This window comes from Columba livia, chromosome 25, assembly GCF_036013475.1.
Source record: "Columba livia isolate bColLiv1 breed racing homer chromosome 25, bColLiv1.pat.W.v2, whole genome shotgun sequence".
Classification (NCBI taxonomy): Eukaryota; Metazoa; Chordata; class Aves; order Columbiformes; family Columbidae; genus Columba; species Columba livia.
The window spans coordinates 153,173-174,585 of NC_088626.1; the positions used below are offsets into that span (position 1 = coordinate 153,173).

Genomic DNA, 21,413 nt, shown 5'->3' on the forward strand with positions numbered 1-21,413 from the left:
CCTCTCGCCCCCCCGGTTAACTGGTCGTTGTTCTGAGCTGCTCTGGGTTACTCACAGTTGTTTCCCTCCTCCTGCAGCACCGGACCGCAGGGTACCCGGTACCGGGGGCAACAGCTGCGAGCCGCGCGCTCCCCGCAGGGAGCCAGCGGCGGGGCGCCTGTGCTGCCGCTGTTGGCGCATGCGCCGCTGCGCTGCGGGGGCTCCGGGCGCTCGCTCCCTGGCCAGGGGCCGCGGAGCGGGGGGACGGGCCTGAGGGCTGCGGGCGGGGCTGCATCCTCCTGGAGCGGCCGTACCAATCCTCCGCCGAGCCCGGAGCCGCCGTTTCTGGCGGCAGCGGGGATGCCCGCAGCGGCTCCGGCGTTCCAGGCCGCTCCCGCGGGGCCCGCGCGGGGCGACGGTCGCGACCGACGGCCGTTTCTGTGGTGGCCCCCCCGCGCTCAGGGTGGGGCCGCGCGGCGCCCGCCAGCCCTGGCAGGAGGGCTCAGGGCAACGGCAGCCGTGCGGGTGCGCCTGCGTGCGGGGCCGCGCACGCGGGCTTAGGGGCGGCGAGACCTCTAGTCGGCGGCAGCGCGGCCGGCAGGTAGCGGCGTGGGCGCGGGGCCGGCCCGGTCCGGGCGGAGCCCGGTGGCGTGCTCCGGGCCTCGTCGGGGCCGACGCGGGCGTCCCTCGAGTCACCTTGCCGCGATGGGGCTGGGCCGGAGCCCCGAGGGGACGCTGGGGGCTCGCTTCAGCCGGCGCTTCCGCGGCCTCGGGCCCGGCCGGGCGCCCGCGGGCTGCCGAGGCCATGGCCCCGGGGTGCGGGCCGGCTCTCGCTCGGCGGGCGGGCGGGGTCTTGCCAGCGCTCGGCTGGAATGCACGAACCGCTGGGGTCGCCGGGGACCGAGCGCTGCGCTGGGGGCAGGCGGCCCGGCGGCCGCGCCCCGTTGTCCGTTGCGTAATGCGGGTCGGTAACCGGCAGGGCCGCGCGGCGCCTGAGCGCGCGTGTGCCCGCGGAGCAGCCGGGCGGCAGCGCCGGGGCCGCGGAGGGGCGGCAGCGCCGGGGCCGCGGAGGGGCGGCAGCGCCGGGGCCGCGGAGGGGCGGCAGCGCCGGGGCCGCGGAGGGGCGGCAGCGCCGGGGCCGCGGAGGGGCGGCAGCGCCGGGGCCGCGCTCGTTTTCCCTCGTGTGCGCGGTTTGGGTTTTTCAGGTATTCGGCAGACCGCTGTGGGCACTCTTGTGTTAGCGTCTTCGTTCTCTTTCTGCAGCTTGTATACAGGCGTTCCTTGCTGTGCGCTATATCTGAAGATGGCAATGTGAAGCATCAGTTGTCCCCAGCCTTTTATTTCTTGATACATTTTCTCCTGTGGTTTTTGTATTAATTTTACTGTTGTGGGAGGGAAAATCAAAGCACAAGATTAAGGAGGCTTTGCTAGTTCTAGATCTCTGGCTTAATGTTTCTTTTCCGGCTTTACATTGTGTTTTGTCAGCTGTTGTCATTGCGTCTGGTTGATGGAGACCAGATATGCTCTGCTCCATAGCTGTGTTGTTAAAACTATTATAGTGTTTTAACCTATGCTGTTATAAAAGTGCACGTTCTGTTTCTCTTTGCCAGTTTAATTATTTACTGACTGTAATTTTTCCCTCCATGTTTGACAGGTCAAAAGGCCTTTTTACATAGTAATTGTGAGAAGTACCTGTTTTACATACTAATCTTCAAATAAGGAACCTGCAGTCATGTCCAGCTATTTTAGATCCTCTAAACCCACAGGTATAAATTTATAGAATCATAGAATATCTCAAGGTGGAAGGGACCCATAAGGATCATCAAGTGCATGTTTTGGTAGTTACATAGTGCAGATTAATTATTAAGTCACTGAACACGGAGCATTTGTCTACTATGGGATGTGAATTGCCCAAGTGCTTCATTTTAGGAAGGAGCTGCCAATCTGAAAACAGGACTCAATTGCTTAATACAGATGCTGTTGCATTTGTGACAGAGGGACCAAGTACACTGGTAAGCAACTAAAATGGTGGAAGAGAAGTGTCCATAAGCTCTTAATAGTATTTCTGACAAAGCAACGGTGACGCGGGGATTGCTTCCGTGAACGTTCTTCAAAGGTCTTGTAGTGGCGTGTTGGTGAAGTACGCATTGGGTACTGGTCAGAGACATTTATGCTGTTGAACCCAAGATTCTTACAGCTTCCAATATGTTTCAGATCCAATGGCTGTCCCACCGTCATACAGCGACTTGGGAAAGTCTGCCCGGGATATGTTCAACAAGGGATATGGTAAGGAACGTGGCTGTGGTTTGAGAACCTTTCGTACTTTTTTCTTAGGTGTCTTGGAGAACGTTGATGTTTTTAATCTGTTTTTGTGCATGTGTAGTAAAGATGGCATTTGCATCCCAAATTCACGTGCTACATAAAATTAACAAGCATTCTGGCCTGGTCTCTGCTAAGATTCGGCTCAAGTTCTCTGCTTTAGTGTCAGTTGCTTCAGGCTTTTCTACTCTGTGCGAGGGCCGGGTATTCCCCTAGCTTTGCAGCAGATTAAAAACAGAAGGAAGAAAGCACTAGTATCTGTGTATATGGCGCTGGTTAAAGTAAGCTGAAACATGTTTTTCTTGGAGAAGGGGAAAAGAAAAATTCCTGCCCTGCAACGAGAAATACAAAGGTAGATTGAATAAATCAGAAGAACCGGTATCTGCATTGATCGGTCCCAGACTGCAGGTAGCTACAGAAGGTGGAGGTACTTGATGATGGGTCACTGTTATGACTATAAACGATGAGGCCACCCACTTTGAATTGTGAAAATTCCTCCGATCATTCCTCAGTAAGACCAACTGTTGAAATATGAAAATAGACTGTTTCATGTCAGTCTACTCTATTTGCTGTACTTCGGGTATGCTGGAAATGAGCCTCGCTTCTGTATTGTGGTGAAGCAGACACTGTGTGCTCTTCTATTTTCAGGATTTGGAATTGTCAAATTAGAGTTGAAGACCAAGTCTTCCAGTGGAGTGGTAAGTATTGGCGCGTTCAACGTCAGCAGCATTGCAATGGAACGACAAGTTCCCGAATTGGTCGGCGGTAATAATTTGCTAGCAGGTGTTGCTTCTTCCTTTCAGTTCTCATGGTAAAACCTGTACCTGCCAGAGGTATTTCTGTAGCGATGTGTGGAACTGACGTAGCAGTACTTCTGTTCTTGCGGCATGCAAGAATTTTCACATATTTTGTTGTGTACATGTGGCTTTCCTCCCCATGTCCATTGCCACATCCCAGACGTAAGTTTCTTCACCCTAAAGAGCTCTCACTTCTGCTTATGAATGCATCTGAGTTTCTCTGCTGCTTTTGGTTTTTATAGGATTTTGAGTCCTGACTGACCTTTTATCCAAAACGCCAAGGGGCAGTAAGAGCCACAATTTAACTTCATGTTCACTCGTTTCCACCCTGCTTCCAATGCAAGATTTGATTAAAATGAAATCATTTCAGTATTCTTTATGTAGAGCATTTTATAGACATTAATTAGGCTTTAGCACTTCAGGTAACTATAAAATACTATGTTCCCCACTTTAATGATTGAGAAGTGCAGCTTCCTCGTGAGTTCGCAGGAGCGCAGGCAAAACCAAGGAAGGATTTGGTCTTTAACCACAAGCATATATTGTTTACTAGATAAGCTTGTTCTGGCACCGAGTCTCAGTTCTGTGTGTGGTGCCGCTTGATGCTCTTCTGGTTGATAAGTTGTGCTGCTTTTCAGCCTCCTTCATAACCATATATAAACTCACAGCTAAGCTAAGGAGGTGTGGTCTGGACAATAGAGTAGTGAGGTGGGTTGCAAACTGGCTTCAGGAGAAAAGCCAGAGAGTCGTGGTCAATGGTGCGGAGTCTAGTCGGAGGCCAGTATCTAGTGGAGTGCCTCAGGGGTCAGTACTGGGGCCAATATTATTCAATATATTAATTAACGATTTAGACGAGGGAATAGAGTGTACTATAAGCAAGTTTGCTGATGACACCAAGCTGGGAGGGGTGGCTGACACTGGAAGCTGTGCTGCCATCCAGAGACCTGGACAGGCTGGAGAGCTGGGTGGGGAATAACCTGATGAAATTTAACAAGGGCAAGTGTAGAGTCCTGCACCTGGGCAGGAACAACCCCAGGTTCCAGTATAGGTTGGGAAATTACATATTAGAGAGCAGTGGAGGGGAAAGGGACCTGGGGGTCCTGGGGACAGCAGGGTGACCATGAGCCAGCACTGGGCCCTTGTGGCCAGGAAGCCAATGGTACCTGGGGTGGGTTAGAAGGGGGTGGTCAGTAGGTCAGAGAGGTTCTCCTGCCCCTCTGCTCTGCCCTGGGGAGACCACACCTGGAATATTGTGTCCAGTTGTGGCCCCTCAGTTCCAGCAGGACAGGGAACTGCTGCAGAGAGTCCAGCGCAGGGCAACAAAGATGCTGAAGGGAGTGGAGCATCTCCCGGGTGAGGAAAGGCTGAGGGAGCTGGGGCTCTGGAGCTGGACAAGAGGAGACTGAGGGGTGACCTTATTAATGTTTATAAATATATAAAGGGTGAGTGCCACTAGGATGGAGCCAGGCTCTTCTCGGTGGCAAACAGTGACAGGACAAGGGGTAATGGGATCAAGCTGGAACACAGGAGGTTCCACTTAAACATGAGAAGAAACTTCTTGTCAGTGAGGGTGGCAGAGCCTGGCCCAGGCTGCCCAGGGGGTTGTGGAGTCTCCTTCTGTGCAGACATTCCAGCCCGCCTGGACACCTTCCTGTGTAACCTCATCTGGGTGTTCCTGCTCCGGGGGGGATTGGACGAGATGATCTTTTGAGGTCCCTTCCAATCCCAAACATACTGTGATACTGTGATATTTGCCTTAGTTCCCTCTTTCTCTTGCGTTCTTCCCATGCCAATGGTGTAATTCATTTTGTATTAACCGAGCTCTGTCTCTATCGAGCTTTTGATGGATTGCTTGCCTTGTGCACCAGGACCTGCGTGGTTTCTGTGCTGTGACTGCTGCCAGTTGCTGACATCTCATGATATGCATAGTTTTCCTGGCTGGAAGTTTTGATTCTCAAATAATATGCTAATGGTTAATTATGCTGTTTTCTGAATGTAACTGAACATGAAGAATCATATAAAGTTCTAAAATGGGCTTTTTCTTTTCCATGCAACTTTCATGTTGGATGCTTATCCAGCTGGTAAGAATAGTGAATTTTGGCATGTTGGCTCCTTATTGCTTTGTCCAGTGAGGTTTTCTGTGGTGCATGCTGTCATTCATAAAATGTTGCATTGTTTTTAGTCGTGTTATCATCCACATAATTAAGTATGACTATGCCCATAGCTCTTGATCTGCTGTGTGATCTCTGTAAAGCTGTTTGCAATCTTTGTCAAACAATCCACTATAAGAACACTGTAAAAACAGCAGGGGGGAGAACAAGTTAGATACGGTATTGATACGGTTGTGTGTTGCTGCAGGCTTTGTGCGTGTTAGGGTTTCTAATGACTGTTCTGCAATAAAATGGGGTTTTGGGGATGGAGATGAGGTTAGGAAGTAAGCGTGCGATCCAGTTCGTACTTGGGTACTAATAGTACCTCTGATTGTTATGATACAGAAGTATTAGGGTGTTTGAAGGTGTTGAAGGTACAGAGCAAGTTATGGAATGTTGAAATTTGCCAGTTTGGAGCAGAAAATGTTGGCGGGAAAAGGTATTTTTGGTGGGGGTGGGGTTGATGGATAAGTTAGGAAAAAAGTGTGGTAAAAATGAAAGGGGGGGGAACAAGTAATCAAATCACAAGGCAGATGAAAATTAAAGAGTAACAGTGCCTTCTCCAACCTAAGGAAGTTCCAGGGCTCCATCAGCACACCCCGTAAAAGAAACATTTGGCATAGGGACAGCAAAAGGAGTAGCATTTTGTGATGGAAAAATAATTCTTTTGGATGGGGATAGGGAAGAGGAGGATTGTGAGGATTCTGTCAAAAGGCCTAAAGGTAGCAAGTGTTAGTGCTGGCACTTGACTAGTGGAAAAACTGAATGTAATTACATATAAGAGTGCTGAAACTCATGTCGTGCTCTTGGCAGGAATTCACTGCATCTGGTTCTTCCAACACAGACACAGGCAAGGCTTCAGGCAGCCTAGAGACCAAATATAAGGTCAAAGCCTATGGACTTACATTCACCCAGAAGTGGAACACAGACAACATACTGGGAACAGAAATTTCCATGGAGGATCAGGTAAGAGGAAGCAGATACTCAAAACCTTTTTGCAGCTGGTATGAGAAAGCAGAGTTGAGCAGAAAACATTGGCAAATATATTTGCAGAATGCATAGATTGAGAGGGAGCATCCTGAATCCTGGGTGTGCGGGTACAAGCATTCGCACAGCAGTGTGCTGCTACGTAAACAACCCGAAGGTACAGAGCTACTGCAGTTAGGTGGATGAATGAGTGTCACTATTATTCACTGCGAATAGGAGGTTTTGTTTAAAGATGCACTCTAGCTATGTACAACTGTCACTGCTGCAGTCATGCAGAGAAAAATGAGAGGTCTCGTAGTTCTAAATGCTCTAATACATAAGGATTTAAGTTTGGCTGCGTCAAGACTGAATATATTTTGTGAAGTTGGAGAGAAAGGTTAGTGTTTGCAGCTTGGCACTGCTTACACAAAGGGTTGCTAGCATACAGCACTCTCAAAACACACGGATCTTTTTGCGAGTAATAGCTTTATGCTTTTCACTTAATGCCTGAAGCGTAAGGTGGTGGTGCCAAAAGTAGTAAAAGTTCTGTGGTGCCATCCGCCACATATGGCCATCAATGGCCATCAACTTTGTAGTTACAGTTTTGCACTTTTACCTGTGCTTTCAAATGGAAAATGCTGTCCGGCTCCCGACGAGGGTGGGAGAGCCGGGGCGGGTACGCGGCTTGGCCTGTGGAGTCACACCGGGCCTTAGAACTCGTGGATTCTGAGAGAGATTCTTGAGCTACCGTATGAATTGTTTGAACTACAGGGGATAAGCAAACGTGAACGGAACACTTTTATTTCTTTAACATAGTTTCTCAGTTTTCTTGCCAATACTAGATTTGCAATCCTCCTTTAATAACGTGCACTGTTATAAGGCCTCATTCTGGGGAGAAGAAGTCCAAATTTTAATCCTTCATCACAGAGCATCTTCAGACTTCATTGTAAAATGTGGGAGACATCATGGTCGTGTTGCACCTTCCCTTTAGACAGGAGGTAGACCGATAGTAGTGGAATATAACAGATCGCGTATCAGCAGATTTCTGAGCAGACGTCTCTGTTTTTCTTTGCAGTTGGCTCAAGGATTTAAGGTGGCTCTTGACACTACATTTGTACCAAACACAGGGTAAATCTTTTCTGTTACCTTTACCTAAGGAGTGCTAGCATTTCCCATAACTTTTCATTGCAAGTGCTTATGCTGCTTGTGTAAATGCTCAGAATTTAGTGTAGAATATTCTGCAGGAACTGCAGAATAGTTTGAAGGCAGTGGCTAACACCTGTCTCAGAAGGACAAGGACTGCTGAAAATTATTTTTCAACTTTTTGGCCATTGGCAAATTTGTTTCTTGAGGATTTTAAGGAGTTTGAGATGGTGGAGGAAAATGTGGCACCATGTAAATATGTATGTAATACCAATATTACTCTCATCCCCTGCCCTCTTCAGCAGCTGTTAACTTTTGAGTAGGTATTGCAGTCATTTAATTGACTGGTCTTAAAGGAGGACATGCACATGTGAATAAAACTACATATAATCCATACTTGTAAATTGGAAGGGATAGAATGGCCTGTTTCTCTCTGCAGGAAGAAGAGTGGAAAGTTAAAGACCTCCTACAAAAGAGAATATGTAAATCTGGGCTGCGATGTAGACATTGATCTCTCCGGACCAACCGTCTTTGGCTGGGCAGTGCTGGGCTACGAAGGCTGGCTTGCTGGCTACCAGATGGCTTTTGATACAGCCAAGTATAAGCTTTCGCAAAATAACTTTGCCTTGGGATATAAGGCAGGAGACTTTCAGCTGCACACTAACGTGTAAGTATTATCTGAGACTAGAGAAGCAGAGGAACCAACGAGATTAATAGTGAGCATTAACACAGTTAGGTTGAAAGGTTGGGTGGATGGAAGGAGATGCTGATTTCTTTAAAAATAATTTATATTTGATGTTTTCATCTTCAGCACAAGTAAAGTCGGGGCAACTTTCCAACTCTTTGCTGTCTTTTGAGACCTTGTTTCAGGGTGATTGTGGTTTTTGTGTACGAAAGACAGTGGCGTAAAGGCACTGTATACTGTTATTTTGGGATTTAAATCTGGAAACTTCTGTTTTGCTGCTAGATAAAAGAGCCCTCAATTAAGCTGCTGCACCTTCCCCTCCTCCCACCAGACAGGAAGCTGCTGGCTCAGAAATGCCCGAGGCAGGGTAGAGGCGTGTGGCATTGCGCCTGAGCGTTTCCAGCTGTGTCGCAGAGTAGCTCTAGCATTCAGATGCTCCAAGAGTCTTTCAAGATGGTTTATTTAAACAACTGCAATGTCATGACATTGTTTTCAGTCTCATCCCCATTCAGTCTCATTCCCATTACTGACTCAAGGCTCCTTCTGGATTTGTCACTTGATGTGTTATCGCAGGCTTGCTTTCTTAAGCAAGCAAGGTCAAGCCATGGGTCTCAACTGCTGGAAAGTCATTTCCTTCTGCAAGCAAAGCTTATGTTTGGGTAAAAGCTCTGAGCAGGAGTCTGCCAGCTCTGGCTGGGAAGTAGGTGAGCACGGGTCCCGGGGAGCATTGGAGCTTGTTTCTTTTTGAGAGATAATGACCAAATCATTGTGGGAAGGGGTTAATCTAAAGAGTCACAAGTCACTGAACGAGGCGAGGCTTGACACACTTGCATCTATTACAAACAGGAATGATGGCACCGAGTTCGGTGGGTCTATTTATCAGAAGGTTAATAATAAGGTTGAGACATCCATCAATCTTGCATGGACTGCTGGCAGTAACAACACACGTTTTGGTATTGCTGCAAAGTACCAAATGAATGAGAAGACTTCCATTGTGGTAAGAATTTTGTTACAGGAATGAGTATTTCGAGCTCCTGTAAATACTGAAAATTTGTGTTATGAAGTAGTTCAAAACAAGAATTAGTTCAGGACAATTCAGCCAAAATTAAAGATGGGAAATACCATTGTGAACAGCCAAAAACTTAGTAATGTGGAAAATGGGTTTGCATGTTAGTATATTTATTGTTCATTAAAAAAAAAAAAGCCTACTAAGCAATTTGTGAAGAGGGGTCTGTGAACAAGAGAGGCTTCATGGGCTACTAAGGGACTGCAGGAACTGGCCCTTTAAAGGATATAGAGACACAATGCTGGGGGCAGAAAAGGACAGTGTGGCATTTTACATAGGCGTAACAGGTTACAATTTGGGGGAGAGATTGGAACTATTACTGAAGCCTGTTACAGCTTAAGCTGGGAATTCTTAAGAAAAGCCTGGAATATGCCTCCACTAGAGGTTGGTCTACAATTGGCTGAAATAGTTAATGCCTAAGCCCCCTTCTCAGGGCACTGGGGTAATTCTGAGTATTTATACTGTGTATAAATATTGTGATTTCTGTTTTCCTGTAGACTAAAGTGAATAATGCCAGCCTGATTGGAATTGGTTATGCTCACACCCTCCGACCTGGTACGTAAGTCCAGCTGGTAGCAGCAAATACTACTACACTACAGGTTATTTTACTGCTATCTCTGGAACAGAACAGCTAGCTAGAAATCTTGTGTAGGCTCACAGAGGTAAAGGATGTGCAGAGGCCACAAGAGTGAGACTCGGTAGTTGAGGGAAGGCAGCGTACAGGGTGTCAGTCGTTGAAGGGTCCTGTTACTTGCTTTCCTAGGTGTGAAGCTGACCCTCTCAGGCTTGCTTGATGGCAAGAATTTCAGTGCTGGAGGTCACAAAGTTGGGCTGGCATTTGAGCTGGAAGCTTAATGCAGCTCTAAGTACAACAGGTGGTGCTCTGGAAGATGAAGGAAAAGTGTACCCAGTGTGGTTTCGGCCTTAATATTACTCTGAAATTTCAAGAAGTGTGAACTTTCTGCTCTTCCAAAGAAGCATTTTAACCCAGCACTGAAGTCTAGAGAGTGCCAGCACATCAAAGGAAGATACTTGAAGGTATGCATGGAAGTTGTGGTGTCTGTGCCACATTTCACTTCAGTTTCCCGTATTTTAAATCTGTTCCTAAAAGCAGCAGAAAATCCCACCTCTCCCCATTACTGTATTGCATCCTGCATGTCCTGTACTTTGCAGCCTTTTATAAGAGGTGGTCTCTGTGCTGTAGTGGAATTTCAGTTTACATCAGAATTAAATGAATTGGTCACAGTTGGAACATAGTGTTGGTGTGTCTTTTCTCTCGGTCAGGTTCAGGAAGGCTGTGCTCTGCCTTTCTTTTGGGTGCAGCTTCAGGCATAGTTAATAATCTGCAGATGCTTTCTTAAACTAAACTGTGTGTGTACACTGAAGATTTCCTTCTCTGTGATCTCTAGGAAAACATCCTTACATCTTACATTTTAGAGACCTGCACCATAAAAGCAGCTTTTTCATTAAAGTGTTATTGAGGGTATCAAAAAGAGCAAACCAGAAGTTTACATGTTTTAGATAATTTCGTTCCCACATAGGAAACAAGTATTAGGTAAGTACAACCATGACACTTAAGGAAAAAAGTGCAAATCGGCAAAGTTAAGAGGCAGCTCAGAGGCAGCAGCTTTTCACAGTTGGCTTCCCGGAACAGCACGTCTTCCGAGGCGACTGAAGGGATTTTACATCTGCGTTTGTTCTGGACTGCTCGTTTCTTCGGCCTGAAGCTGCAGCCAGCTCCAGTCTAGAGCCTAAAAAACAAATAGTTAGAACTACGAAGTTCAACACTAGCTTAGAGTTGATATTTCTCCAGAATAAAAGGGAAGCAATTTATAGTTTTGTGATGAACCATGCAATTGCTGTGAGGGAAACCCTGAATTTACTTATTTTCTCTCTCTTTCCTATATTCTGTTTCATTAAATAAGCATCACTGCCCACCAGTGTATTGCCACCACAAGCACTTCCTAATTTTAAGAGTGCAATTTTGCAGTATTTTTGTACAACAGCCAGTGCGTTCCCCATCTCTTGTTCAGCACGGCCGCAGCCCCAGCGCGCAGCGCGCAGGGACCGTGTCGGCAGCGGTTCCAGTCAGGGAACGGGCGCTTTATCTCCCGCGACTCCTCCTCTCTCTTGTCCGAAAGAGTACTATGCAGATTTCTGTTAGCCGTATTACTTACTGGTGGCAAAGTTACCCAAGCAGAAGTGTGAAGCCATGAGCTTCCCCAGTCCTTCTACAGAAGAATATCAAGTACGTTACCATGAAGCTCTGCTCCTGATCCTTCATTGTGTCATGTATCACATTTTCTAGTTGGCTACAGAGTTTCTGTGATTCCAGCAGTAGCTCCTCACTGAAAGGGATGATTATGACACAATTATTTTCCATGGCAGTTTTGTTAAAAGAGATGCCACCTCTATCTTTAGGAAATATTTCTGGCAGGTGTCCTGCAGAGCACCTAAGATTATTAACCGTTACCAGCCAGCTCATAAACTAGTAATTCATATTGCAACTGCAGAAGTCGGTGGCATCCCTAGATTTACTGGGACAGGGAAAGGAAGCACGTTCCAAGATGGAGTTAGGTTCTTATGTGGAGTCACCATTGCTCAAGTTGCAGAACAGCCTGTGAAGTAAAGGGCTGAGCAACGTATAAATGAACAAACCAAGGTATGGCATTCCAGCTGGTGACCCAGTTCATTTAAGCAAACCAGAACTACATGTGCTTGGTAACAGCAGTCTTTTCTTTCTGATACAGCTCAGCTACCATCACCTCACCTGACAATGCCCCAACAATTCCAGATAAAACAAACCCCTTATTATTGAGGCAAGGTAAGTGCTATACCTTATCCCGTTTTTCTTAAGGAAGACTAACAAGCCCCAGGAAGTCTAGCTACTCCCTAGAAAAGGCTGCTGACAACAGAAGCTGAACACAAAGTGTAAAATGGGACAAAGCCCATGTGTAATTATTTCACAAAGCAGGAGCCCCAGTCCCGTAGTGCCGGCATTAGCAGTTACACAACTCCAGACTTGGCCTCACCCTCTCCTGACCGATTCTGATAAACCGTACGTCCCAGAAGGGACCTGCAGCAGCAGCTGGCCAGGGCTGCCGAGACGTGATGTGTTCATGCTCTCTGGACTGCCAGTGACAGGACCGCGGACTTTACTCTGAAAAAAACACAGAATATTCAGATTGCAATCATTTCCACTAATTTCCAGCAGCCAGGAGTATGAGACAGCCTGGAACTTGGCTTTCATACTAATTCAAAATAACAGAGAAAAGAACCATAGGACATAGTAAATTTACTATTAATCATTTCACTAACCTGTGCTACAAACCATATTTTCAAGTTACACTGGAGTTTTTATTTTACTTACACAAGCGATTTTTAGCAAGTTCCACAGTTCTTTCTGTCGTTTCTCCTGAAGCCTAACAACTGTTTCCTCATCTTCATTCATCAGATTCATCACTTTCTCCACTCTGGGGAATAGTTCCAGTGCCTTCTGCTTGCAAACTACAGTTTTACTATTTGACCAAAAAAAAAAACAAACATCATCACACGTGAGCAACTGGAGTAGGGGAACATTCAAGTTTCTTATTTCCTGTAACACTCTGAGATCTCATTAGCTGTACACACCGGTTTTTAAAACTCTAGAACAAAACCTCTTGCTGAAAGAGAAAATGCTTTCTCTTAACCCTCACTAAAAGCCAACTCTCCAGAGCTCACCTGAGCTGAGCATAAATGACTCGGACTTTTTTTTCAAAGGTCTGGATTGCCTGTAGGAGCAGTCGTACTATTTCTTGGCTGTCACCACTTGTCCTCTGATCTGGAATGAGAGTCAGAATCTTACACAGAAGGGCAGCCTTACAGGACAGACAGAAGCAGCAGCATCTATTGTAGCAGCAGCTTGCTCTGAGAAGAGCTCAAAAAGCACCGAGAAAGCAATGCTGTCCTAGTTTAAAACTGACTCCCTGACTCCCCTCTCCAAAAAAAAGGTGGGTTCAGTAGAGTCCGCGTGCAGCTAGTGCAGGGGCAGGCCCAGAATGCAGAGTTCTCAATGCTCATTATTGCATCTCCAAAGTTACTATCCACACAAAGCAAGCTGACCTTGAGCTAAAACATCTTTTACCTCTTGGCTTCTCTCTCAATCTCCGGTACAGCTCTCTGGCTTGTTCTTCTCTAGAAGAAAAAAGCACAGAACACAAAGGACTTCTCTAGAACCTAACTTACGAACACGTAGTTCAAGAACTCAAATGACAGGAAAGGAGTCAAAGTCCTCCCAGTTCCCCATAATTTGGGCTGAATAGATGGCACCTTCCTTGTCCTGCAGTGAATAAGCTTAGCTAGCAATACTCCTGCATCTCAAGTTCAAGGTAGCTCAACTCACAAATCCTCCAGTGTTCCTCCTTGTTTACGACCTAGTGGGCTTCTCTGCAGGTCCACGATGTCTGTCTGCAGGGCCATCATTTTCTTCACTAGCTGATCCACATCATCCTCCTGAAAGCAGGGCAGAGCATAAGCAACAAACAGTCCCGTACTAAGGGACACTACCACGCAAACTGGGTCATCTTTTCTCATTCACATTTCTAAATACATTGGCAGGATGCAAACAGCAGCCTTCAAAAAAGAGAAATGAAAATATTAGTAATTTCAATTCAAGGGAATCAGTGTGGTGCTCTGGGGTAAAACAACTTCTGAGAATTTTGCGATAAAAAATTCAGCCTGCAAAGAGCCACTGAAGGGTCAGACTTCGTAGGAAACGTGTTGCTGGTTCCAAGGCCACCACGCTTCCTTTTCCTCGGCTATTCCAGGAAATCTCTTCTCTCATCCTATCCATGGCTGTTTTTCCCCTTTTTCCTAAACACACAACCACATCCACTCCTGGCCCACCAAATTCTGCTTTTCACTTGAACTTGTTCACAGGGAGAGGCTGCTGCTTCTTAGACAGTCATTCTGCCTTCTGCCTCCTCCCGGCAGAGGAGGAGCAACGGTTGCAAAAGAGTAAGATACCAGCTAGTTAGTCACCTTCACTCCTTGTCTGGGAGCAATGGTCCTTGGCCTTACTTACAGGGTCAGTCTTGTCTGAAAAGGCTGAATGCCTTACTGGGAGCAGGTACCCATGTACCAAGAACAGAAAATCGTTGACTTCTGAAAATTCAAGACTGATGCTTGAAAAGCTTGTGTTCAATTATCTAATCATTTGCTTTCCCATTCACTTCAACCTAGGTCCTCTATCCTCTTTCCAGCTATCCTGGCTCCAGGACTGGGTTAGCAGAACACCCGGGTGCAACCGCTGCAACATCTCCTCTCACATTCACCAAGATCTCCATTTTCCCCTAAGCCTTACGAACACCACGAGCTTCATGAGGTACCGGCCATGGACAAAAACGGCGCCACCGAAACCAACGTGGCACCTGGAATCAATCCAGACACTATTTAATGGAGGTCAATGAATAAAAACAAAACAAACAACAAACAAAAACCACCACCAACAACAAAAATATATTAAAAATATATATAGAAAAAAATAAATTTTAAAAAGAAAAAACAACAACAAAAAGCACAACACCAAAATTCTTAGCTTCTTTTTCTTTAGGAGAAGCAGTTAGATTTAGAAACATACCCGCCCACAAAGTTCCACAGCTTGCTCCATTTCTTTCCAGGCAAACAGCAACTTCTCAGAAGCTATGAGGGAATGAAAGAATGATTGCTTTTCTCAGGTTCATACGTGACAAGGTAGATACTCTGAGGATAAGAGGCATAAAAAGACCTCTGCTTCCCAGATGCTATACTCACTAATTCCAAACTCGATCTGCTCTTTATACTTCTCCAGATCAATTTGGATGCTTGTTTTAAAGAAGTCTAGCTTTGCTTTCAGCTGCTGGGAAAGGGAGGCCATGGAATTCTTCATCTTTGACAGGGTACTATTGTAACGTAACAGATTCATCCTGTGTGGACAAGAAGGTCCTATTACCCTCCTGAGCTAAAAATGCAGGCTTCCACTTACATCAAAATAGGTATTTCAGAGTGCAGCAGTGAGCACAAAAGCAGTTGTGTAAGGGGATGGAACTCTCAGCGTTTCATTAACTGTTAACAGCTCCACTCATGGGCTTCCCCATTCCCGTTCCTTCCCTTTCACCGGGGAGCAAAGGCAGACAGAAATAAGCGTCCTAGAGAAACTGCCACCGTACATGGCTGCTCGCTGCCCCTGCTGGAGCCGGTTACAATCCTCTTTCAGCATCCGGATTGTGTGCCAGATCTGCCCCCACACTTTCCGCAACTGGAAAAAGTGGAGATTCTTCTTTGGATCCTGAACTGGAAACAGAGCGGGGCAGGGGAAGAGGAGGGAAACATACATATGAGCATGAAGCATAAAAGTAGTGTTATCACATTACGAAAGAGATCAAAGCATCACTTCTTTGAGGGGCATGTTACCTCTTGCAAAGCCTACAGTTGGCTAACCCCTATGCAGCTTCCCCAATATCTCAAACAATTCCTTTCCTCAGTTATTTTGACAAATCAAATGAATACTATGCCAGTCCATCTTACTGCTTCTTCAGTTCAAATATGCAAAAGCTCTGTCTACTCTTTGCACAAGATACAGACCGCAGAACACAGGCAGCCCTCTCAACGCGGACAACCTCTCACATTCATGCTAGAGAAAGTCCTTACGGATGCAGTCAACACTTTCTGGATGAGGACGCAAGGCAACCTGAGCCTCATAGGCAACTTTTTGGTTATCGAAGAGGAAGAGGAGGTCTGTGTCTGCAGCTGCCATATCATTCATCTGCAAAAGACAAAAGACCCACCAGGTTCTCTCTGCAGAAGCCTCAGTAATGCCATAAACAGGAAGTTCCTCCTCAGCCAAAGACGGAACCCTAAAGGCACCATATTAGGTGCCTAATCTGCAAGGGCTGTTAGGTCTGTGTGGTTCTATGACAAATGCCTGCCAGAACAGCAGGCAGTGCTGTGCTCCCAATGTGAGAGTGCCTGTTGATTCACTCAACAGCAAGGAAGGGAGTAGTTAGACTCACCTTGCTATCAGCTATATGTTTAGTGGCCAGCTTCTGAGAAAACAACGCAAGTCCAGCTTCCTGCAGTAGCTCCTGGTCCTGTTCGGGGATTCCCGTGTCTGACTGGATCCTGGCCTTCACAGTCTGCAGAGTCTCCTCCTCTGTCACAGGGTAGGTGTGTACAGTTCCCGTGACCATGTTCAAAACACGAAGCAACTACAAGAAGAGTAGTGTGACATGAGAAGGGCTGTGGATACACTGGTCATGTCTGAGCAGAGATACCAAGACTGAGACACCGGCCACTCAAACTGCCAAAGAATTTGTGGGGCTCTAGAAGTCACTTTGCAGCTACTTAATAACACTATGCCAAAGTCCCTGTCCTCCCTCAAGTGGAAGAGAGGCCACATGGCAATTAAACAGCTTCAACTGCAGAATCCTCTACCAGAATATGAAACTAATCACACACAGCAGCTTTTTGCTACTCCCAACAAGGTCAGGGAGTATTTGTCCTCAAATGAGCAAGAAAGCACCTGTTACTGTGCGGAGACAGCTAAATGAGATTCTCTGCTGCTGCTCTCTTCCTAGGCCTATGACTTGAGACTCTTCTCTCATGGGGTACAGGCAACTGCTCTCTGGAAAACTCTTCAGGGCAATACAGAGCCATTTCTCACCTTCAAGTTCAAAATGTCATCCAAAGCTCTGAAACACCCATTGGGTCCGTACGTAGGATCTGTACCTCTCTGCCGTGGGTGCCACATTAACATGAGTTGCAGCCATTTCTCCAGCCTCCCAGCCAGAACACTGAAGTACCAAATTAAGAAGAGGATCAGAAGATTAAAAAGTGCCTCTGCAGCCACCATACGGCCTGGTCTCTGCAGGAGGACTGATGAACAACCTCCCCACCCCAATCACAAAAGCACTGTTTAGAAGGCAGAAGCAGATTCACAACTCCACAAGTCTGAAAAAGGACACAAGTGTTGTTTGTGTCGTGCTCAATTTATTTGCAGACTAACATAGTAAGGCATATAATATAAGCCTGGTCTTTTTGCAGAAGAAAGAGTTTATCCCAGTGTGCGATAACAGATTTCTAGTCCTCACCTGTTTAGATTGTTTGGGTAGGGTAAACTGCTAGAAAATTTGACTTCTCCAGATAAATCTTCTGAAACAACAATATCCAGCTCACTCTTCTGTCGCACTTTTGTATGCCTAGTGAATTCAAGCAAGTACAATGGTGAAATAATGACGTGCCCTTCCTAGCATGCATGTTAGTAGGCTCTTAAAGCTACACTTGAGGGATGTAACACAGACACCACTGTGGTTTCTGCCACCTGCCCTGCAGGAGTCAGTCCTGATCCCAAAGAGCAAGTATCAGGAATGCTGAACTTGCTCAGGTCTGTCAAACTCCCGTGAAGGGAGTCGGTGTCCGTAAGGGCAAGGACACAGGGATATCACCCTAAGAATCGAGGGACCGCACCTGTCACATTGCATGCACTCTCCTTATCACCTGGCCCCCGCTCACTCACCACTGCACTGGCTGCCAGTTGGGTAGGAACGGTCGGAAGCCTGTAATGCACTCAAAGGCCAGTGTGCCAAAGCTCCAGTAATCCACCGTCACCGTGTACTTCTGCTGCTCCAGCAGCTCTGGAGCCTGAGACAGTTTACACACACACAAGACAAAGCCACCCACCTCTTAGCTCTGTCTCTTAAGAGCTCATTAACATTTGTACAACAGATTAAAGACGGTGCTGAATGCTCTGCTTCTCTCGAATTTTGAGATCCTCTCAGAGTGAACAGCAAAGGTTATTGGCACTCTTGCTGCTCATTGATAACAGGCATAGCTAGCAGACACTGTGAAAACTCAGTGTCAGAAAAAACACAGTTACCTTTGCTAGCTGCAGCACCCCAAATGTACCCCACACCAGAACAAGTACTTCCTCCCAGCCCAAAGCCTGATCACAGTTAACTCTACCCCACCGCACAGCAGTAGCTGCTCTTCTAGCCGAATTCCTTCCTTACCAAGTACTGCAGAGTTCCAACAAAGGATGTGCATAGGCTACCCTGGTCCAACTCCTTAGCATATCCGAGGTCAATGATTTTGTGTATTAACTGAAACACGCAACAGAGAATTAGAACACTAGAGAGATGTCCTGTTAAAAGCACATACACCATACAGCAGAGAGAGAAAAGGTTCAGCTCTTCAAAGGTATGCAGGAAAGGTGCCAAAGAAGAGATGGAAATAGGAGGCTCCCGTAGATTCCTAAAACCACAAAGCATGTAAAGTTGTCATTGGCTTGATACACACAGAGCTGGAGACATTTTTGCTAATTCAGATCTTGGGTCAGACCTTGGTCTTTTGAAAGTCAAATTATCAGGTGTTAGCAGAAGTCTAATACAACCTTTCATCTCAGCTGCACGCAGAAGACTGTTCATCTGACACACAGATCTAAGCTGGCTGTTATCCTGGGTTGAGTGCTCTTGCAGGGGGACCACTGTAACCACATGAAGCGCATGCCTGTTCCTTTTAGACTTACTTGCCTGTGCAGGCAGGCACCTGGTTCCTGCTTACCCTTTGCTCTCCTTGCTGCAGCACAATGTTCTCTGGTTTCAAGTCTCTGTGGATGATCCTGTTCTCATGAAGGTACCTGAGAGCGGACGCTGAGACATAGAAAGCACCACTCGTAAGAGTGTAACTAACCGTACGTAGCACAAGCCCACTTTCTACACATAAATCTGCCTCAAACACGGTTCCTAAATATCTTCTAAAGCCTCAGTACCTACCCAATTTTGCCTCAGCTGCAACTCAGTAAGATCACAACACAGCTTGACTAAAAAAATGCCACTCCAAAGCCTCTAAACAGCACTTGGCAATCTTTGCACCAGAGCTGTCAGTAATTCCATGTAGTGGTGGCCCAAATGCTAATGGAAACCCACTGATCACACACATTCTCAAGTCCTGATGATCAGCTGTTACGCTGAGGGTGGAGACTGATGTGCAACATAAACCAGAACCACTTGGCAAGTGTTCAGCTATCCAGAACCTTCCAGAAAATCCTGAGCAGCATTTTAGCTGGGCACGAAAATAAATATCTGTGTTTTCAAGAATAATAATCAAAGGCTGTCTCTCCTACAGGGAGTGCTGGCAGAGCAAGACAGGAAACAAGCATACCTTCCGAAGTTCAGTCTAAGATGGAGTCATTAAGGTCACTGCTGCATATCCTTAAAGTGGATTTCAGCACTGAGAGGGCTTCCATAGTTCAGATAACTAAAGGTACTGCTACCACTTACCAATATCAGATAACAAGATGAGAATAGCTTCTTCCCGTAAGCCACAGCAATTCTCCAGCTGATTCAGGTACTGCAAGAAAACAACACAGAATATAGCCTTCCCCTCTTGTACCCTGAGTGACGCTCACAGTCCCACAAGCTCTCACAGGTGCATGAAGTTCCAGTAACAGCAACGAAATTCTCTAGAGGCACAAAACGCTATGGGACTGTAATCTCCGGCAGCAGCAATTACAGCTTCAGGCCTTGGTCTAACCATATGAGAGGAGAAAACAGTGTGTGAAATAAGTCAGTGTCATACTCATTCTCTTCCTTCTACTAGTTCCATCCTTCATAGCCACTTCCCTGTGCCTGGCAGTACCAGCTCAAATCTCAGCTCTAAGGTCTGGGTTTTATCTATAGGCAGATTACAGCAAAGGTTAGAAAAACAGCAAGATTAGAATTAACGTGTGTTATTTTTTCCTATGACAGACAGGAGTTACCCACTTCCAGGAAGCACATAGCCCATATGATGGTCTTGGCCACACTCACATCCTGTCGCACCCCCCTCACCCTCTACGCACAAACTCCTCACAGTGTCACTTGCAGCCAAACAAACACAAAACGTTTCAGAAAGCACTTAAGTTTTCAAAAGCTGAATGTAATATCAACAACCAACCAACCAAAACCTCTTGGTGCCAGGACAAGAATTAGGAACCATGAGAATGTGAAAACAGAGGTTTTGCAGGGAAACTTCAACTGAAACCCGAGGATGAGCTGAGAAGGCCGTGGGCCGCCATCGCAGGGACATCACCTTGCGCAGGTCTCCGCCTTGGCAGTACTCCATGGCCAGCAGCGGCAAGTCATTGGGTGCAAGCTTCTGCATCCCTTCCGGGACGTCACGGGCAGCCACTACATTGGGATGGTTCAGCCTGGGGAGTGGAAATGAGGCAAATAAACACACGTGATGAGCGGAACCACAATGACACCCCAGAGATGACTGCTCTGCAACAGCCACGCCGTTTCACACGCTCACGGTCAGCACGCAACGTCCTACAAGGACAACAATTCTTTTAGAAACCGAACTGGTGAATCCTAAAGGTCTGCAGTTCAGCCGTCCCTCAAGGACCCGGCCTCCTCGCAGCTCCCTGCGCTCCAAAACGAACGCAACGCCCCAAGGTCAACCCGCACTGGGCAGAACTGCCAGAGCCAAGGGCGGCGGCAGCAGCGCCCGCGCAGGAGCCCGGCGCCCGCGACTACGGAACGCGACGCGGGGTTTCTCCAGCGCGCGCTCCCGCGCCCTCGCCCCGCGGCGGGTCGGGCGCCTCCGGAGCGGACGGGCAGCGCCCGCAGCGCGGCCGTCACACCCGGCTCGAGCCGCTCCCGCCCGCGGGACCGGGCGGCGCTGACGCAACCGCGCCCGGCGGCCGCTGCAGGCCCGGCCCGCCTCACCTCTTCATGATGTGTATCTCCAGCGCCCAGCGGTCGCGGTTGCGCGGGCTCAGCTCCTGCCGGCACTGCTTGATGGCCAGCTGCTCGCCGGTCTCCTGCGGACACAGCGCGGGCTAGCCTGAGCGCCGGCCCCGGACCGGGCCGCGCCGACGGGCCGCCCGCCGCCTACCTTGTTGTGCCAACGAATGACGTTCCCAAAGCCGCCGGTGCCCAGGCGCTCCTTCATCTCCCAGGGGCCGCAGGTCTGCGCCTGCAGGGCCGGCGGGCGGCTCATGGCGGGGCCGCAGCGCTCGGCTCTGCGGGGCCTTGGCCGCGGCCGACGGTGTTTCCGGCTCCGGCGCCAGCGGCACGTGGCGCGGGCGGCCGCCCGCCCTTAAAGGAGCCGCGCGGCGGGAACGAGAGGCCCCGCGTCCGAGCAGGAGTTGTCGCCGTCGGTTCCCGGAGTCAGGACGCTGGCTAAAGGGCGCGTAGAGCTCGTGGGCTGTGTAAACGAAACACCAGAGCTCTTTAAAATCTGCTAAACGCGCTGAAATTAACTATTTGTGTCAGTTCTCCACCTCAGCACCCGAGCCAAAACTGCATCGGGTTTAG

The 21,413-nt window shown here is 47.7% G+C and overlaps 2 protein-coding genes across 10 annotated transcripts; one reads left to right on the plus strand and one right to left on the minus strand.

The window, feature by feature from the left end:
• The first annotated feature begins 185 nt into the window (after positions 1 to 185).
• VDAC3 (voltage dependent anion channel 3) lies at positions 186 to 14,547 on the plus strand. 8 transcript variants are annotated; one of them, XM_065040773.1, is made up of 11 exons: positions 344 to 580; positions 1,634 to 1,745; positions 2,194 to 2,265; positions 2,947 to 2,996; positions 6,056 to 6,208; positions 7,284 to 7,336; positions 7,791 to 8,018; positions 8,883 to 9,033; positions 9,600 to 9,657; positions 11,853 to 11,926; positions 14,323 to 14,547. In XM_065040773.1, exons 2-10 carry the CDS (start codon positions 1,712 to 1,714, stop codon positions 11,918 to 11,920), a joined length of 867 nt encoding a protein of 288 aa, XP_064896845.1. In that variant the 5' UTR covers positions 344 to 580; positions 1,634 to 1,711; the 3' UTR covers positions 11,921 to 11,926; positions 14,323 to 14,547. The 8 variants fall into 8 exon arrangements, with proteins under 8 accessions (XP_064896843.1, XP_064896848.1, XP_064896842.1 ...); XM_065040771.1 differs by lacking the exons at positions 11,853 to 11,926; positions 14,323 to 14,547 and adding an exon at positions 9,866 to 10,354 and having other exon boundaries at positions 186 to 504; XM_065040770.1 differs by lacking the exons at positions 11,853 to 11,926; positions 14,323 to 14,547 and adding an exon at positions 9,866 to 10,354 and having other exon boundaries at positions 246 to 580.
• Positions 10,562 to 21,181, minus strand: IKBKB (inhibitor of nuclear factor kappa B kinase subunit beta). 2 transcript variants are annotated; one of them, XM_065040766.1, is made up of 21 exons: positions 20,992 to 21,181; positions 20,823 to 20,917; positions 20,185 to 20,302; positions 19,395 to 19,464; positions 18,676 to 18,764; positions 18,126 to 18,215; positions 17,633 to 17,757; positions 17,208 to 17,315; positions 16,781 to 16,910; positions 16,131 to 16,325; positions 15,769 to 15,883; positions 15,288 to 15,411; positions 14,893 to 15,044; positions 14,720 to 14,781; positions 13,484 to 13,593; positions 13,226 to 13,275; positions 12,823 to 12,922; positions 12,473 to 12,620; positions 12,135 to 12,262; positions 11,360 to 11,450; positions 10,562 to 10,853 (listed from the first exon to the last, which is right to left on the minus strand). In XM_065040766.1, the coding sequence occupies exons 1-21, from the start codon at positions 21,094 to 21,096 to the stop codon at positions 10,785 to 10,787; spliced, it is 2,274 nt and encodes a 757-aa protein (XP_064896838.1). In that variant the 5' UTR covers positions 21,097 to 21,181; the 3' UTR covers positions 10,562 to 10,784. The 2 variants fall into 2 exon arrangements, with proteins under 2 accessions (XP_064896838.1, XP_064896839.1); XM_065040767.1 differs by lacking the exon at positions 20,823 to 20,917 and having other exon boundaries at positions 20,992 to 21,115.
• Positions 21,182 to 21,413: the final 232 nt, after the last annotated feature.

What these genes read in the sequence shown, in the direction of transcription:
- VDAC3 (XM_065040771.1), top strand. Translation starts at nt 1,712, where the DNA reads ATGTCCAGCTATTTTAGATCCTCTAAACCCACAG. An exon ending in AAATTTCCATGGAGGATCAG is followed by an intron (nt 6,209 to 7,283) that starts GTAAGAGGAAGC and finishes TTTTCTTTGCAG; the next exon opens with TTGGCTCAAGGATTTAAGGT. An exon ending in TTTCAGCTGCACACTAACGT is followed by an intron (nt 8,019 to 8,882) that starts GTAAGTATTATC and finishes TATTACAAACAG; the next exon opens with GAATGATGGCACCGAGTTCG.
- IKBKB (XM_065040766.1), bottom strand. Translation starts at nt 21,096, where the DNA reads ATGAGCCGCCCGCCGGCCCTGCAGGCGCAGACCTGCGGCCCCTGGGAG. An exon ending in AACTGGCAGCCAGTGCAGTG is followed by an intron (nt 17,316 to 17,632) that starts GTGAGTGAGCGG and finishes TGAATTCACTAG; the next exon opens with GCATACAAAAGTGCGACAGA. An exon ending in CAGGGGCAGCGAGCAGCCAT is followed by an intron (nt 15,045 to 15,287) that starts GTACGGTGGCAG and finishes TTGTCCACACAG; the next exon opens with GATGAATCTGTTACGTTACA.